The 18212-nt window shown below is 44.8% G+C and overlaps 1 protein-coding gene across 6 annotated transcripts in view; it reads left to right on the top strand.

The window, feature by feature from the left end:
- The window catches only part of CABIN1 (calcineurin binding protein 1), a 1968820-nt gene that overhangs the window by 203261 nt on the left and 1747347 nt on the right, over nucleotides 1–18212 (top strand). For all 6 annotated transcript variants that reach the window (XM_069619890.1, XM_069619888.1, XM_069619891.1 and 3 more), the window contains exon 9: nucleotides 3553–3872. In XM_069619890.1, the coding sequence (XP_069475991.1) occupies nucleotides 3553–3872 (320 nt within the window). The remainder of the gene's footprint in view (nucleotides 1–3552; nucleotides 3873–18212) is intronic.

Raw genomic sequence — 18212 nt, 5'->3', positions numbered from 1 at the left:
CAACTGCTATTTTGGAAACTGGTCTCTGCAAAAAGTTGAAGGGTGCCCCAGCATTACTTTGTCACAGTAATGAAGAGGAGTGGAGGGCACATTTTGTCAACCTTTATCTTCTACTGTGGGGTGGTGTTTCCTGCCCCTCCCAAGTTCCCTATTGCTGTAGATGTCTTGACGGTGTCTATCAAAGAGGTTGAAATAGCTTTTAACACACAAAGAATTGGCAAAGCGGCAGAACCTGACCTTATTCCGATTAACCTCCTAAAAGAAGCAGATATCACAGCCCCAGTCCTTTGCAGGGTTTTTAATGATTTGTCCAGGGGGAAAATTCCAAACTGCTGGAGGAGAGCGGTGATATTACCGATCTATAAAAAGGGAGGCAGAGAAATCCGGGGAACTACCACCCCAATTTCGCTCTTGGATAGCATTGGTAAACTATTTGGGAAAGTAATTTTGAAACCCCTAAAGGTCTGGGCAGATGGTGAACCTATCATTCATGATCTCGAGGCAGCCTTTAGGCCCAATAAAGAAATGATCGATCAATGCTTTTTGCTGTACCTACTAATTCAGAAATGCACATTCTTAAAGAAAATGCGTTTTTATGTGGTGTTTATAGATCCGAAAACCGCACTTGACTCGGTCTGTGGGGAAACTTTGTGACAGTACACTCTAAGAAGGCACCTGCAGTATGTATAAATAAAATTTGCCAGCTTTATACTGCTAACTGGGCATGTGTACATTTTGGGCTTGGTGGGGAGTTGACGCAACCCTTTGATGTAAAGAAGGGGGTCAGGCAAGGTTGTTTCCTGGCACCCCTCCTCTTCAATATATACATACAAGAAATCATAGATTCTTTATTAATGGAGTGCCAAGACTGCCCACATTTTTTTTCTGATAAGTACCCAACCTTGTTTTATGTGGACGATGCAGGCCTTATAGATACATCTTCGCAAGGCCTAAGAAGGTCCCTATCTGTTTTAAAAAAATGAAAGGAGTTGAATCTCAGTTTGAACATTGAAAAATCAAAAGTAATGATTTTCACACCTAAATTAGAAAAAACAATATCACCTAAGATCGATGTGGAGGGTTCCCTATCCGAACAGGTTGATTTTGATGATTATTTAGGCCTGAGATTCGAGGAATCTGGAGGTCGGACGGCCCAGGTTAACAAATCGTTAGCCTCTCTAAAGAAGGCTGGGGAGCCATCCTGGCGTTTCACGCTAAACATGGGACAGGTGCTGTTTCTCCTGCATTGGGACTGATCAATAAGCACGCTATCCCGGCTGCCTTGTATGGCTCAGCACTGTGGGGGTATAGTAACATACAGAAGATTTGCACTTATGAACAAATCTTGAAAAAACTAGTGTAGCTTCCTGTTAATGCCACTACAGCCTTCCTTTTCTTGGAGCTTGTCGATATGTCTGTTGCTGTCCAAATTCGAGCTAGACCAGCCCTCTTTTGGGCTAGACTGTGGAAGAGTTGCGGCTCTGAAAGATATTGGAAGGCAGTACATCTCCTAGACATGGTGGGTGGTTGGAGACTTTCATGGTCATACCATGTTGGGAACACACTCCGGGACCTTGACTTGACAGACCTGTGGAACTATCCCGATGTCGTTAGGCCCGCTTTGATACAGAGTATTGGGGTTTAAGATCAGGCAGAGGGGCAGCAACACTTTGTTGGTCGATGCCTCTCGCTTGCAACTTGGCCCCAGCTTTCTCGATCAGAGGCATCAACATGGGTTTAAGTTATACCTAGATGATATTTATCCAGCTTATGAAAAATCCTTGTGCTTACGCTTTCGTTTGGGGATTCTCCACTTCACTTGTTTTGCCCAGTTGGTTATTTGTCAACACAAGTATGTGCCCTTTGTGCAAGGAGGGTAATGAAACAGTTTTGCATTTCCTGTTTTGCACTAGAACAATTACGTTGAAAAAAATATATTTGTTGCCAATGTTGAAAGAATCCGGTGTCCGCGACTCCAATAGGGCTATAAAGCTTTTGAGCCCAGATCTACATATTGTGCATGCTACGGCACATTATATTCACAGAGGGTGGCTACTAGGGGCGCAAAATCCGTACACAGAAAAGGCTGCAAGCCTTTGACTCTCGTCTTCTGTTCCCCAGTAGGATCTGATCTGATGGACTCAGTGAATCTTTCACCATATAGTCTATTTTATTACACACGCTCAACAATTGTGGGTTAGCATTTAACTTGATTGCTACCAGAGCTCTTAGTTTACATTTTGTTTAATCTTTGTAAAGCACTTGAACTTTAATGCAAATATTTCTATCTAATTGTATATGTCTTTTTTAATTTACTGGTTTTACTCAAGAACTTATTGGTTTTTAATACATGCACTTGTATGGATGATTAACCGAAATAAAGTTTATGATGATAAATTATATTTGTATGCATTTACATTTAAACTAGCTAGGGACATTGCATCAATGTGGTGAAATTGAGGCAAAAAATAGGTTTCATTGATTTTGCGGGGAGGAAGACAGCTTAGAACACCCTATGCAAACACGCTCGTAATTCCCAGAGTCAAGAGAACTCAAGCAGGAGGTGCTAGCTTCCCATACCTATCAGCTCTGCAATTAAACGCCCTACCATCACCCCTGCGAGGAGAAGTCTCTCACCTAGCATTCCTCAAAGCTGTGAAAACTATGCTCTTCAACTGAAACCCATCCAACGTCCGAAGAACAACGTCTTCCTACCTCATGCCTAGGATTATCATATTGTATGTATCGGCATAATGTATGTATTTGAATGATTGTACTCGTATGACCTGACACTGATTCCATTCTAAATGTATGCATCGCATCTGTAACTAAGCTTACCACAAGTAACATTGTTGCAATGCCTTTGGGCTGATGTGCGCTATACAAATGTAAAAATAAATAAATTAAAACACGTTTAAACTGCGATGGAAATGCGTATGGTAGTGTTTCATAAATTTGTTATTAATCCAGAATCTGTCTAGTTAGACTTTATGGCCGCGACTAATGAGCAGTAATTGAATACCTCTTACATTTTCACTTGTTCAGGTGTTAATAACGATCCTTGAATTGTTGGGAGAACCCATTTATAATACTAATTAACTTCTAAAAGAAATTAAGATTATAGATTGCCTGTTACCTTTTATGGAAATTAATTTTGTAAAAATGTATATTTTTAATATGATTATTTGTATCAAATGTGTTATCCTTAAGTTCATTTTAAACTGTGAACACAATTTTTTTTTAAAGCAAGTTTAGGGTAAATTAGGATCACTTTATGGGATCCTCCACAGGAAAGTAGTAATATATGATGCTTTCATTCCATTTTCTTTTAAATTAACCAAGACAATGCTTTCAAGATTTTTGTTTTGTAAATGAAAGCCAAAGACTAAGCAACTGGTTTCCTGGTGACACAGAGTATGGCAATTTAAGCACCTACTATAGGTAATCGTTTTGGGCAATTTCAAGAGTGTATGAAAAGGATGGTTAGAGCTATGGTAACATGAAGGAATGATTATTTTCTGTTGTAATGACCGTGGTACTGTTTTGTTGCAGATGGAAGTGTCTAGGAGAAAGTTTGCTGGCCATGTATCATCATCTAACTACCTGCGAGCCTCCACGCCCCAGCCTGGGGAAGCAAATCGACCTGTCTGAATACCGAGATCCAGCTCCTTATTTGATCCTATCACCCACATCCACACCTGTTAGTGTGATCCAGGCCAATCCTATCAGCACTGTCCCGGCAGTGCCGGTAATGGAACCGGTGAAGGCCCTGCCTCCTGTGATACCTGCACTTTCCACACTTGGCCTTAGCCTGGCCCCTAGCCTTGCCTCCAGCCTCGCGCCCACACCCATGGATCAGTCTGCTCCTCAGGGTGAGGATACCTCTTCTTGAGAAATGTTTCTTAGGTTGTGATTTGTGTAAACAGTTTGCTTGGCTTTCGTTGGAATGGTTCTTCATCTTTGAATTGGCACGTTCATTTGCATGTTCTGTTGGGACTAGTGCTTTGCTTTTTTTCGAATGAGGATTAGTTTGTACTCTTAACGGTGTAAGGAAGTCATGGTATTGAAGCAAGCCAGACACAAGTGACCACAGTTCAAGGGTGTTTATTGAACTTTCACAAGGGAGTGAAAAACGCCTATCTAAACCTAAATCTAAACTATGACCATCAAAATAATAATAACACATTGCAATGAAATTTAAAAATGTGTGAGTTGCACAGTGGAATATTTGCACATGAAAGCACAAAACCTGGTCAATTACACAATCCAAGCATGATGTCAGTGCAGACGTGATATTTACTCTTCTTCCCCATACCTCTGCACCGGCTTAATCTCCACCTTCGTAACTGTGGACAAATTCCAAACCTGTCTACCCTGAACCTTCACTGCACCATTCAATAAATGCGTCACCCGCGCTGGCTCAGAATATATCAGGTCCCCCTTCCTTTTAATTGCTTCCTTTCTGATGCAAACCCAATCTCCTATATCAACCTTGAGTTCCTTCCTTGCTGATTTGTCATTGTTTTTTCTCACCCACTCACTCTTTTTCCTGATCATCCTTTCCCTCACCTCTTTCACCACACAATCGGGCTCACAAGCTCTTCCTAACCATGGTGTTGACACTTTGGTGTTGGGTTTTTTTCCTCTCTACTCAAACACACTCATTCCAGTGTTGACATGGGGTGCCAACCGTAATGCATATAGCTCTCTCTCTCTTTTTGTCCTTTCCACACCCTCCACTCATGCGCACAGCTTCCATAATACAACAATTGATTCTTTCTACCATCCCATTAGTATGGGGTTGGTATAACGCTGTCGTCTTATGTTTCACCCCACACAACCTCAGATATTCTTGAAAATATCCACCTATGAATTGTTTCCCGTGGTCCGTCAATATAGAAACTGGAAAACCCTCTCTCTCCCCCAAAAACTTTTTGTGAAAAGTCCACCATACTTTGGGCTGTTATTTCCCTCACAATCTTAAACTCTGTCCACCTGAAAACAAATCAATGACAACAACGAACCTACCATGGCCACCTCCCATTTCCATCGGCCCTGCAATGTCCATGGCTAAATCAGTCCATACACCAGATGGTGCACCAACATTCACAACTGGCTGTCACTTTGTCACCAGGTTCTTACCAGATACTTCACATTCAACACACTTTCCCAACATCCTTTCTACATCACGATCGAAACCTGGCCACCAATAGTCCTCTCTGATAATTCCCTTGGTTTTATACACTCCAATATGTCCTTCATGACCAATTTCCACCAACCTCTTCCGTAGAGCACCAGGGACCACCACTCGATCCCACCAATACAAAATCCCATCTCTCACACTGAACACGAACTTCGCTTCCCACAATGACCTCTCCTTTCCGCTCAAAGGTCTCTCTTCGGGTTTTTCGGGCCATCCTTCCCGAACAAATTGCATGACACGCACCCAATTCTCATCTGACCTTAATGCCTCCACCCATTCTCCACGGGTGATAACACCATCAGGTGACACATAAACCATATCTATCACATTATCCTCTGTCACGCCTCCATGTATTTCACCATCCACCTCACACAGTCTAGACACATGATCAGCATTTACATTCTCTTTTCCAGAGATAGCTTCTATATCAAACGTATGACCTTGTAACCTGGCCACCCAACACACTATCCTTGACACTCTTTCCAAACCCTTCTTCTCAAAGATAGACTTGAGAGGTTTATGTTCGGTTCTTATGGTAAACTCTATTCCCCAAACAACATTTCGAAACCTCTCAACTCCCCAATGACAGGCTAAAGCCTCTTACTCTAGGACTGAGTAATTATTTTCAGGTTCCCCTTAGCCTCCTTGATGTATGTGTTATAATCATATCCTGACCATCCTTTCTAATGTGAGTCAACACTGCACCAATACCAGCTTCACTGGCATTTACAGATATGGTATATTTCTTCCTCGTATCAAACATCGTCAATGCCTTGGCCATGTTGATTTCCTCTTTTATATTTTCAAATTCCTCCGCACATCAAATATCCCAGTCAAACTCTACTCCTTTCTTCAACAAACCCCTCATTCAGGTGACCTTATCAGCAAAATTTTCCACAAAATTGTGATAAAATTTTATCATGCCAACAAATGAACGTAGTTCCCCCTTATCTTTGGGTGATCTCACCCTCTTGATGCCTTCCACCAACTCTTTCTTCCACCAATATCTCATGCCCCATGTACTCCGCAGCATTCTTTCCAAAAGTACATTTTTCTGTGCTCAATGTTATGCCCTTCTGTCCCAACACTCTCACCACCTTCCTTCCTCACATTCTCTCCATGGGTTTCCTAAGTCTCACCACACACCAAGATGTCGTTTTGAAAACACCATACCCCTTCCATGCCGCCCAATAATTTGACCATTACTTTTTGAAAAACATAAGATGCCGACACTAAGCCTAAAGGCATCCAACAGAATTGATCGACTCCTTCATGAGTGATGAATGCTGTGAGCTCTTTAGATGACTGGTCAAGCTGTATCTGGTGGTATGCTGAAGCTATATCAAGTTTAGTAAAATACTTGGCATTACCAATCATGGCTAATATTTTGGACATGTTGGGTAACGTATGCCTCTCCGCCACCACACACTGGGCTTTTTCACAATAACCAAAGGCGATATCCACTAGACACTCTTTGCCGGTTCTATTATACCCGCCTCACTCAACTTTTTAAGCTCTTTACGCACCCCATCCCTGAGAGCCATCGGGACAGGACAAAGCTTTACCCCCACAGTCCTGCTCCCCTCCTTTATGACAATTTGTGAACCATCCCCTTAACTCATCCAACCCTTTAGGAAAATACTTCTGGAAAACTTTCAGTTACATTCAACACTTGCTCCTGTGGATTGGGATCTAGTCTTATTCTTAACCCTTTTTGTTCCCTCCACCCAAGGAGCATCTCACCACTCTTCATAACATACACTTTTCCTTGTGTTTCCCTCCCTTTGAATTGAAATACTGCAAGAAACTATCCTATAACTTTAATCTTTCCACAGTTCTACCCGCCAGGTTTTTTGTCTTGATGGCATCAAATTCTCTATTTTCTCACCAACAACATCCTCACACACTTCTTGTGACATCAAAGACAATTTCTGCCATCATGCGAACTACCTTACCATTTACACAAATGTTTGCAAATGGACTATCGCAGTCTTCCTCTTAGGCACACATTACCATGTTTACGGTAACAATCTCAACCCGCTCTTACTCCTCGTCACCAGATGATTGTCGTATATCCTCACCCACATAAAGTACTTTTCTTCCACCTCCCAATATATAATTCTTGCAACAATTTGCATAGTGCCCCCACCTCTTGCATTTGTTGCTCATTATCTTTCTACCTGCACACACAGGGGAATTGGCAAAATGACTCGAGCTGGCACAACGGAAATACAACCTCTCCTTCCTTCTGGTACCTTTCGCTCTATTATTTCTATCATTTCCCTTCTCAACACTTTTAAAAGACTTATATTTTGTCTTCTTCCTCACATTTCTATATTTCTTTTTTGGAATCATCCACTCTCAATCTCATTAGGCATGGACTTGCATTCTTTTCTTGACAACTTAGCTACACATTGCATAGTGTGCTCAACTCTTTTCGCTATCACTATCACCTCTTCCAAATCAGGCTCATCCCTTAACCATATCTCTTCCCTTATCTTATCAATTGAACAATGGATCATAAACTGATCACGTATGTGTTAGTCAAGTTTCTCGTCATATTTGCAACTTAAAGCAAGATGACGTAATGCTGTAATGTATTCCTCCACACACGCTCCTTCTCGCTGCTCTATTACTCCAAAATGATACCTTTCTAGAACAGTACTGGCTCGATTGTCAAGCTTTCCCAACGCATGTCAAATTCATTAATCCCACTTTCCTGATCCACATCCGGAATGTCAGGTAGTGTCTCATAAATTCTTTGCCCTTCATACCCAATAAAATGCATGAGAAGGGATACCTTGCGTTCCACCGAAATACTGTTCCCACATGCTGCCCTTATATAATGTAGGAAACCCTTCTTGCACGCTGCCCACTTTATTTTTACTGGGCCAGGGCTGGCCATAAACATGGGAGGACCTGGAACACCTGCCACATCCATTATCTACACTTCCCCTGGATTGCTTCTTTACTTAAACAGTACTTGGGTCACCTGGTAAGTGCCTGCAAGACTTCGTGTGGAGTTAACCCTGTAGGTGCTCCCTTTGGCCAACACTTGCGAAGTGCAATCCATGTTGTAAAATAATTCACCTTCTCACCATCTGGCTAGTCAGTCTCCTTTGAACACAGAACAATCAGCTGAGCGTGTGCGCCTTCCCCTGGGGTCCCTGGGAACACCCGCTACTTCCTTACTTGTAGTCTCTGGCACTTCCAATATGCAACAGCTGATCTCCTGACGAAACGGGCTGCTATAAAATACTTGTTCTCATGGAAATCTGTGTCTCTTCTGAGGACACCTTTCTCCCTTGCGAGCGCCGCCGTGTTATTTCATATGACACGGGCAGATGCGCTCTCCGCAACGTTGTATGGGAAACTGGGTCTTTACTGATGACTCCTTCCCTTTTCCTTTGCGAGCGTCACTGTTACACTTCACAATACACAGACGCACTCCCAGTGTACACACGTCTCAATCCTGCTCCAGAGTTCCACACCGACATGCTTGAGTACTGTTGGGCGCATTGCGTGCAGAATTCAAATGTTCACAACTTTGCAGCGGCTGTTCAAGTAATGTCAATTCCTTCACTTTCACGTCGCAAGCGCCATCACCATACATATAAGCGCGTTTAATTATCACCAAATCCAGTTTCCTTCAATGTCAAAACGTAACGCTGCCGAAGTCAGTTTCCTGCTTATATGCTACTACGCTCAAAAGAGCTGCTTACCGCGTATCACCGGGCGATTAATCTCTCTCTTCCACGATTCTCCCTTCACTCACAGGGGGACAGCAGCCTTCTTTATCCTTAGGTACAAAGTACTATTAGAGCAGTGCTTTCTCCTCTTCCATCTGCTTCTCAGTTTCCAGTGCTTGAAATTACAGCTACCATTCCATTCCATGTGTTGGGGGTCTGCCAGGGACTTTTAATCCTCGTCATCAATGTAATGATGGCCTCCACGCATTGAAGGGTTGATATATATTATAAGTTACATGGATAATAAAGACCCCCAACCTGTGTCCAGTAGTCCTTCAGCCAACTGATCTTAGACAAAGCATAACATTCTATTAAGCTGCTGGACACTCCACAATCCATCCCTATATTCTACCCCTTCTCCCAAGTACATACATCACAGCAAAAATAAAACGGTCTATACTAAAAAAAACCTATTGCCAATCTTTACTGCTACTTTACAAATAGTGTGGGGGTATTGTCCATGAAAAAGAAAGAAGTGTTCACAAAATAATAAGTCGGGATACTTGGGCTGTTGGCCTCCCATCCCCATGTTTTCAGCCCGGGGCAAGGCGGTTCACTCAAGCAAAGCGCACGCTTTGGCTTCCTTGACATGAGGATGCTGTTCCAAGTTCAGCATCGGGGCCTTATGTGCTCAAGTCTCTTTTCCATCAAAGTCTCTTGATGTGGAGGGCCTGATGTACAAAACAAAAATATAAAGTTAATTTCTTCTTATCACTATATGAGTTGGGTGTCTCTCCCTGAATCCCTCACAGTCGGGCTCAGATGCCCTTATTTTACGATTCTGAAAATGTCCTTCTCGGGTGACTCACGGTTCACCCCGGAACCCCCTCAGCCAGGCTCAGATCCCTTAGTGGTAAACCAAGTTCAACGTTGGATCCCCCTCTTGTGGGCTCAGATCTGTTTAACCAAAACCAGGTTCAGTAAGTCTCCCTGAGCCGGGCTTGGGCCAATTGGCTTTCTTTATACTATCTAAGACTTTTAAATGTGCACAGGGGTTTAACAATACCCGTTGCATGACGACTTCGATACAAAGTTCTCTTTTCACCATGCAATTGCTATCCAAGTGGATACCTAAACGGGACCTTCAAATAAGCACCCACGTGGTGCCAGACCAGTCTGTACACAGTATCTTTTATTCAGCTTTTTCAAAGTACATTCCCTCCTTTATTTTACACTTGATCGTGCCTCGCATCACATGCGCCTCAAACACCGTACATTACGAATGGCTTCATACAATGTTGCCGCTTCCAACCCTGGTTAAAACACAAGCTGATTTCTTATCGGTTTCTCCGACTCACCGGATGTGCTGTTTTTACTGGTGTGGCTTTCTTGCAGGAGCCAAGGACAGTACCACGGCGGCAATCGCTCCTCCTGGCCTGGGTTACCGACACAGAGTGCCCCAGATACCTTTTGATGCACAATGTAGGTTTCTTCAGCCCCAGTTCCCGGTCTTAGGCTTCTCACATTCCAAGGCTCGTAAAAATAGCAGTGCCTAGAGGTCAGTCCCTCCTTGCAACCCTCTTCAGTCTCGCTGACTTTCTCCTCGTGTTAAATGGCCACATTGGAACTGCTGCTTCCTCGTGTGTTTTTTCTCGCTCCGCCTTTTATCCGTGTGGGGAAGTGTGATGGGAGTCAGTTGTGTATAAGAATTAGTAATTGCCCGACCTTGCCTGACCAGGAAAGGGGATACCGCGTCTCACTCTTCGGTGTCCCACTTCCACTCCCCGAAGACCCCTCATCCAGGTGATCCTCCCGCACTGGTCCAACCGTAGGAACTGGATCCAATAGCGATGGCTGTGTCCTGGCCACCTGGATGATAGATCCCTGGGGACTAGCGGGCGAGACACCTTCAGGTTTCTCACGACAAGTGGGACTTTGCACACTAACAAAAAGAAAGGTTATTGCAGCCATTGAATGAGTGAGTGGAAAGGCATGCCCTGATACCCACACTACTTTGGATTTACGGCCAAGGACTGCCAGACAGTAGTATTACATGTTGTGTGAATCAGCTGCACCTTTTGACAGGTGGCTGGGAGGGGTGCATAAATGGTTCCTCTCGACTGCATACCTGCATCTTTATAAAAGGCATGTGCTTATGCTGTTGCTGTCTGTTTCATTTATTTAAGAAGAGGGTGTCAATTTCGAAAGAAATACCTTATAAAGTAGGCAGTAACAGAGCAGAGGCAGTCTTAGGGTGAGGTGCATTTACATAAGAGCATTGTTGATTTGAATGACATAGACTGGATGGTAAAGGGGTAAGTGTAGGTACCAGAACCATCAACTGGAGGACATTACAAAATGTTTTACATTGAGAGCTGAGGCCAGAATTTACATATTGACAATTTCCATAGAGTAGTCCAGAGGTCAGACTGCAGGGGTGGTGGGTTAGGGAGTTAGTGGGGGTGGGTGGGTTTTGGGAGTTCCTTCCATTGCTTGCAGGTGTATGTCGAGCTCATTTTTGAAGAGTTCCTCTGAAAGGATGTTTTGCTTGCCAGACAAAGATCACTGCAGTGGAGTGGTGCATGTAGGGAGATGGAGCAAAAGCAGAAGGCGACAGTCGATGGGTTGTGTAGTGAGATACATTCAGTGAGCGAGTGGTGGTGCAAGACCATGGAGTGATTTTTTTTCATACTCATCCAACAGGGTGATGGTAGGTGGTAGTGGGGTAGATCTGAGTAAGCTGAAAAAGGTGCATCTCATAACGTTTTGTACTTTGTTAGGAGGAGCAAAGAAGTGGGCTTGCACAGTAGTCCAGTTTTCTGAGAACAAGAATACAGATGGGGGTTTTAGTTGGGTGGTACTTAAGATGTGGGCATGATTTCTTAATGTTTACGAGATTGACTAGCTGCAGTGCCAGTGTCTGTGATGAACTGGTAGAGTTTTAGGTTGCTTTTAATGAGAGCCCTAGGGTTGCGAGTCATGTGCGAGGGGTCAAGAAGTCAGAGGAAAAGATCTGGGAGAGGTAGAGTAACTTTGGAGGCACAGAGGAGGATGACCTCTGTGTTCGAAGAGTTTAGCTTGAGGTAGCATAGAGCTATCCAGTGGCATATGGTGATGAGACAGTTTGTTATGGGTTGGGAGATTGGTGAGGTGAAGGCAGGGAAGGAGGAAATTATCGATGTATTGACAGCGAATGTGAGTGTCCAAGCCAAAGGAGGAAATGGGTTTGTTGAGGGAGGAGGTGTATAGGATTCGGGAATGTGACTTCCTAATCCTCGAACACCCATCTCAAGGAGTTTTGGTAGTGTTAAGATGGACTTCTAGAATCTGGCCTAATGGACAGATTTTAGGAGGCCACTCTAGTTTAGAGGTTGGCCAAAACCCAATCATGGTAGAAATGGAGAGCAATCAAGGCTATTCTCAGGAGAGTGATGGAATCCTGGGGTCCACAATGAGCCTACACAGTGAAGCACACAATCATTCAATTTGGACAAGAATGTACAAAAATACTATGTTTATTCTAGGCCCAAAACGCACACTAAGAAGTTAAGCAAGCGGGAGATATCACAAAACACTCAATAATAAACATACATACGGTCACCATAGGATCTAAAATGCATTCATTGACTTAAAATAAGGTACATGATGCAGTAAGATGGAACCCAGTCGCAAGAATATGCCCTAGCTTCAGAAATCCATCCCCTATGAAGAGTGGGGCCTAGTACTCAAAAGTCACAATGATTCCCCACACAATTTATACATGTGTTGGTGAAATATTCAAGCGACGAAATGCAACTAAATTACTGATCAGTACAAATGTGTCATTATCTTTCTGGTTACACTGCTCGGGTGCTACGACAAAAAGTGGAATGGAAAGATACAAAGAGACTTGTTCTCAATGTTATCCTATGGAGTACAGGGGAGACAAATGCTTTGCGTTCATTTACTCCCGCTCTCCCCCAGCCCCCACTTCACTGTGTTTTTTTCCAGAGGACTGGATGGGTCAACAAGAGGTGGAGGTTGGATTTCCTGCCGTTAGTTTCCGGTGAGAGGTGCTCAGGAGCTGCAGGTGCAAGGATTCTTCCAGTCGGGTCCAGGAGCTGAGTGCAACCCATGGCGATGGAGAATGCAGAAAGCACTGATGCAAGCCTCTTTGGGACACGTCACAGGGCGGGGCAAGGCGAGTTCCAGCGAAGATCACCACACACAGACAACGTCTGGTGACTTTACAGTTACAATTGAAGAGCTCCCAGGGGGCATAGCATGCAACTTGATGAAGACGTGCTGAGCTTGTGCTCCAGAGCCGCCCAGTGCAAATCCTGTGTTAAATTTCCTTATATGGTCAAGATCAGTAAGCGATGACCGACAAAGACAACTGCCAACTTCCATTTTGAGTGCGCCTGACCCATGCTAGAGATTCGGGGAGCAGGGTGCTGAATGCACCCTCAAACAGAGACCAAGGTGGAGGCCCTGGACTCTGCACTGCGAGAGCGAGGGAAGGACTACGGCAGAGAAGAACAGTGGGTTTGAGCACACGGAGGCCGGCAGAGGTAGTGTATCGCAGGCAGAGAATGGACTGCTGAGGGCTTATCAAGCAACGAAGGTGGTGAGTTTCATCATGGAGCCCAGGCATTCGAAGGCACTGCAGAGGAGGAGACAGTAGTAAGGCTCAGTGAACGCATGAGGCAGGGGCCCCCTTCAGTAACCGGCTTATGTAAAGCTGTGAAAGCGCCCGCAATCAAACCTCCTCTCCCTCCCCCCCTCCACCCCCCCCGAAGAGTGATCAAAACAAAGCGGGAAAAGAAAGACTGGAGTCACTTGGAGGACCGGCGTCACAAAATCCCTCCCCCCGCTCCCACACCCGCACACAGACACCCCAGCATCACCCCAACTATAAAACTGCTACACTGGCTACCAATAAAACAGCAAATAAAGTCCAAAACGATGTGATTAACACACCGAGCAATTGGCGGCCAAGGTGCAGAGTTCCTAAAGGAGAAAATAGGTGTCCAGTCAACTCGTCGAAAAAAAACTGGTCGACTGCAATTTGGTCGACGCAATTTGGTCGAAAACCAAATGGTCGAATTTTTTATTTATTTATATATTTATTTTTTCGGTTTTCGTTTAGTTAAAAAAGGGGTTTTTAGAGAAAAAAAGGGGGTTGGGGGGGGGGGACCCCCCCCCCCAAAAAAAAAAAAAAGGGTTAAAAAAAAAAAAAAAAAAAAAAATTCGACCATTTGGTTTTCGATCAAATTGGTTCGACCATTTGTCTGGTCGACCAATTTTTTTCGACCAAATGACTGGCAACCGAGAAAATAGTCTACCATCTGGCAAAACCTCTCAGATCAAGCGGCGACATTCTCTCAAAACCATACAATAAAAAGAAAATTCAGAGGATCATCCTTCTCTCACCTGGCAGCAATAACCTGGAATCACCCATCAGAAAACGTGCGCAACACCAAGGATCATCTGGAATTCAGAAAACTACTCAACCTGACCCTTTGCCCCAGAAACAGTAGGAAGCATAGCCGCAACCTTAAATGAATCTTCCCTAACCCAGAATATGGGGGTGGGTGGGAAGAATCCCCCCCAACCACCCATGTCCACATTCCGCTAATCCACAGAGGAAAACTAGATGGGTAAGATTCCCCACTCGAGATAGGCAGGGAGGGACCAGAATCCTCGAGCACAAACAGCCACAAACCAAGGATGGGCAATACACAGGCACAAGCCAGGTACACTTACCACTAGAGTAACGCCGAGGAAAACTGCCATTCCTCAACAGACCTGCCAACTAGGCGGACAAAATACAACTCCAAACACTCAGGCATAATCATAGATGTTGAGCACAGAAAAGCAAGGACAGAGGTAAGGAAAACAGGCGATCCCAATTCTCAACTTTCTGTATACACTTCCCATACAGAAATTCACACACCCACTTCTCGGCAGTGCAACCCGCATGCACTTCACCACATTGCTGCAATAGACTAACAGCACATAACCTAGCACAACAGCACACGGGAATTCGCACCAACCCGAAAACCGAACTTAAGCTCAGCAAATGGTGCAAACCGAACTGAAGCTGCCAGCACGACATCACAACTCGCACTTTCCTTTTCCCCACTACACCCTACTAACCCCTCCACTCCCCGATTTTCTATGCACTCCCCTTTTCGGATCCGCCAGAGCACCTGGGGACCACTCCGGTGGTGACAGTGCGAGGTACAAATACCTTTAACATTAGCAACATTAACAACTGACAGGATTACAACGCATCCCACAACTTGTGAATGGATTTAGTTATAGGAGAAGTGGCGCGCAGACCTGCTAAATGACCCACTATCCACAGAGGTCATAATGGTTGGGGGGCCAACAGAAGATGGACCAGTACACAGGGGTACAACCTATGCCAGGAAAATCCACAATGAAGGAGGCGAACACGGACAGTGGGAGCCCTGATTTTGCAGGGAAAGTTACTATGGAAGACTTGATGGCAGCGATCCAGGAGTCCAGGTCATCGCTAGAAGGAAAGATCCAAGAGGTGGGGGTGGGACGGTTCCTTAGTACTGGCCGACCTGCGGAAGGTTAGTGAAAGAGTGACAGAGGTGGAACAAAGTGTGAGCAGTTTGAAAGATGAGCTGACCCTACTGAAGAACCAGGTGAAGTTCTTCGTGGGGGCAACAAGGGCCCTGGAGCTGAAAGCAGAAGATGCAGAGGGGTTCCCGCAGATGTAATATAAGGTTGTTGGGAGTACCAGAGGGAGTGGAAGGTCCCAGCGCAGAACTGTACATGGAAAAACTAATACAATAGAAATGCATGGAGTTCCAAGCAGACCCCCACCACTGGGGGGCATACCCCGATCGATAGTGGCAATCTGATTTTTCAGGCAGACATGGTTGCTTTGATGTTGGGAATGCTAAGATCCTCATATTCCCGGCCTTAGCACAGGAAGTCCAGAAACAAAGGCACTCCTTCGATACGGCAGCGCCTATATGACAAAAGCCTGCGATACAGGGTTTTCCCTGCAAAACTCAGTGGTTGCGGACGGGGCATCGCATTTCTTCATGTCACCATGGGACGCCTGCCACTGGTTGGACACTCTGACGTTGAGTGCAGCTAGGCAAGACACTGGAGGGAAGGAAGCGACTGCGCAAGCCCAAGTCACATGAGACTCAGAAAGCCATAACAGCAATACAAGGGCCATTAAGCATTGATGACATGAGTTCAGAGTATTGAACTCTGAGGGAACAGAGGAATATGTAGGAATGGAAGGACTTATGGACGGTTGGCCAGGACCTAGAGCTAGGTCTAGCCTTCAGACCCCACAGTCAACCATCCCTAGGAAGGTTAATGGAGGCACTGAAAGGTCAACGTTTCAAGGGTGGAGGGGGGTGCAGTTGGGGGCTTGTAGTTGGGATGCTTTAGGAGGAAGGGGGGGATAAGGAGGGAGGGGTGTCGGAGAGGGGTAGAGGGAGAGTTAAAAAAACAGTTAAAAGTGTAATTGACATATCGTCAAGCTGTTGCGGGAGGAAAGATTGATAACAGGAAGGGAGGCGAGAAGTATATGTCAATACTGTGGAAATGCAGGGGTATAAGGACTGATTCATACGGGCATGTGGAATATGCAGGGCCTGGGGAAGAGTGGAAAGAAATGCACAGGCATACAGTTGCCATTGTTTCAAGAGACTCATTTAAAGGGGAACGATCTGGATGTCTGGCAACTAAAGTGGGCGGGATGGTGTATGGGTCTTCGTATTCGTCCATTGCAAGGGGTTTTAATTTGGATAGCCCCTGGGGTGCCAATAACAGTAGAGAAACTAATGAGGGATGAGGAGGGGCAAACCATAATGTGTTGGATAGCGTTGGAGGGAGTAAATGCTGTGTTGTTAATTCATATTCCCCAAATGTGGACAGCAAAGATTACTTCTCCCTCAGTGTTGGCGATAGTGTGAGGTCACAGAGCGGGTATTTTTATCTGGGGGGAAATAATGGGACGACGTGTGGGTACTCTTATTACTTGAAGGTTCATGCTTCTTATTCCCATTTGGATTACTTGTTTGCAGGAGTGTGAGGAGTCGGGAATGAGCCCCGGACACAGAGAACTCATGTTTTGGTAATAAACCTTTATTTAAAATAATAAAGGAGTTGGAAAATGCCTCACTATCCCCAATTTAGGAGGGGTTTCCCTACCTGAACCAAAACAAATGGGTCTGTTCTTTGTTAAGATGTCCAAAGCAAAAAGAAGTCCTGTCTCTGAAATCCTATCCTGGCCCTCAAACTACTAAGGTGCAAAGGATATTGTCTCTGGTTCTCAAAAGTGCACAAATTGTTTGAATCCAACACAAAAGGGATACATTGGACAAAAGGTTCCAAGTGGACAATGTTCACTGTTCCAGGGAATAGCTCCCTTCCCCAGATGTGTTCCAACCAGGAATAACCAAGTTCCTTGTAACCCAAGAGAATAACTTGCTTCTCTTGGGATGTGCACAGTTTCCGGGGAAATGGCACCCTTCCCCAGATTTCTCATCACATTCAAGGCAGTTAAAAATCCTGAGGGCATGTGTCTTCTCTGAGGATTCTCTTTTCACTGTAGTTTATAACACACACTTGACTTTGCCTGGTATGCTCTCCTCAGAAGGACTGTTATGAAGTCTTTCAAACACTCGGCTTGCAGTTTCTTTGCAAACACTTGGCCTCACCTGGTATACTCTCCTGCCAGGACTTCTGTACAGTTACTTTTTCTTTTATACACAAAATGACATTTGCCCAATGCTGGCTTATCAACCCTAGTTTAACAAAGTTTCTGTCGATATTTGCTTCTTCCTTCATATGTTGGGACTCTGCCCCTTCTCTCAAACCATTCACATTGGCTTTGCTTTCTCCTTTCAGATATGGGTTCAGTGCCCTGGTCGTGGCATGTTTCATAAATCTGTTGACCTCTTCACAGGCGTCTCTTTGGGTCTCTCGGGTTAATAGAGAGCGGCAAACACTTTTTAGCAACCCAGTAACCTGTCATTCTTCCCTGGGCATTCCGGGTACTTTAAGTGTCCCTCGCGTCTCTGTGTCTGTGTAGTTCAGTCTGTTGGCTCGGCATGCATCCCATTAGCCTCTCTGCCTTCGCTGTTCCCTTCTCTGCCATGCACAGTTCCCGTTTCCTCTGCCTCTCAGGCGGCGGGTTTTCTACACTTTGGTTCCTCTTCTCGCCATCTGCGGTCGGTCACTTGTTTTCCCCGGCGTGCTTTTCCTCAGCTTTCTTGGTGTCAGCACTGGCCGTGGTACAACTTGTTAGGCAGAAACCTGTGCAGTTCCCTCTGGCTTTG

The sequence above is a fragment of the Ambystoma mexicanum genome, chromosome 10 (assembly GCF_040938575.1).
Source record: "Ambystoma mexicanum isolate Mex_15411 chromosome 10, UKY_AmexF1_1, whole genome shotgun sequence".
Lineage (NCBI taxonomy): Eukaryota > Metazoa > Chordata > Amphibia > Caudata > Ambystomatidae > Ambystoma > Ambystoma mexicanum.
Note: the sequence above shows the minus strand (reverse complement) of the source record. Positions and strands in the feature narration are given on the sequence as shown.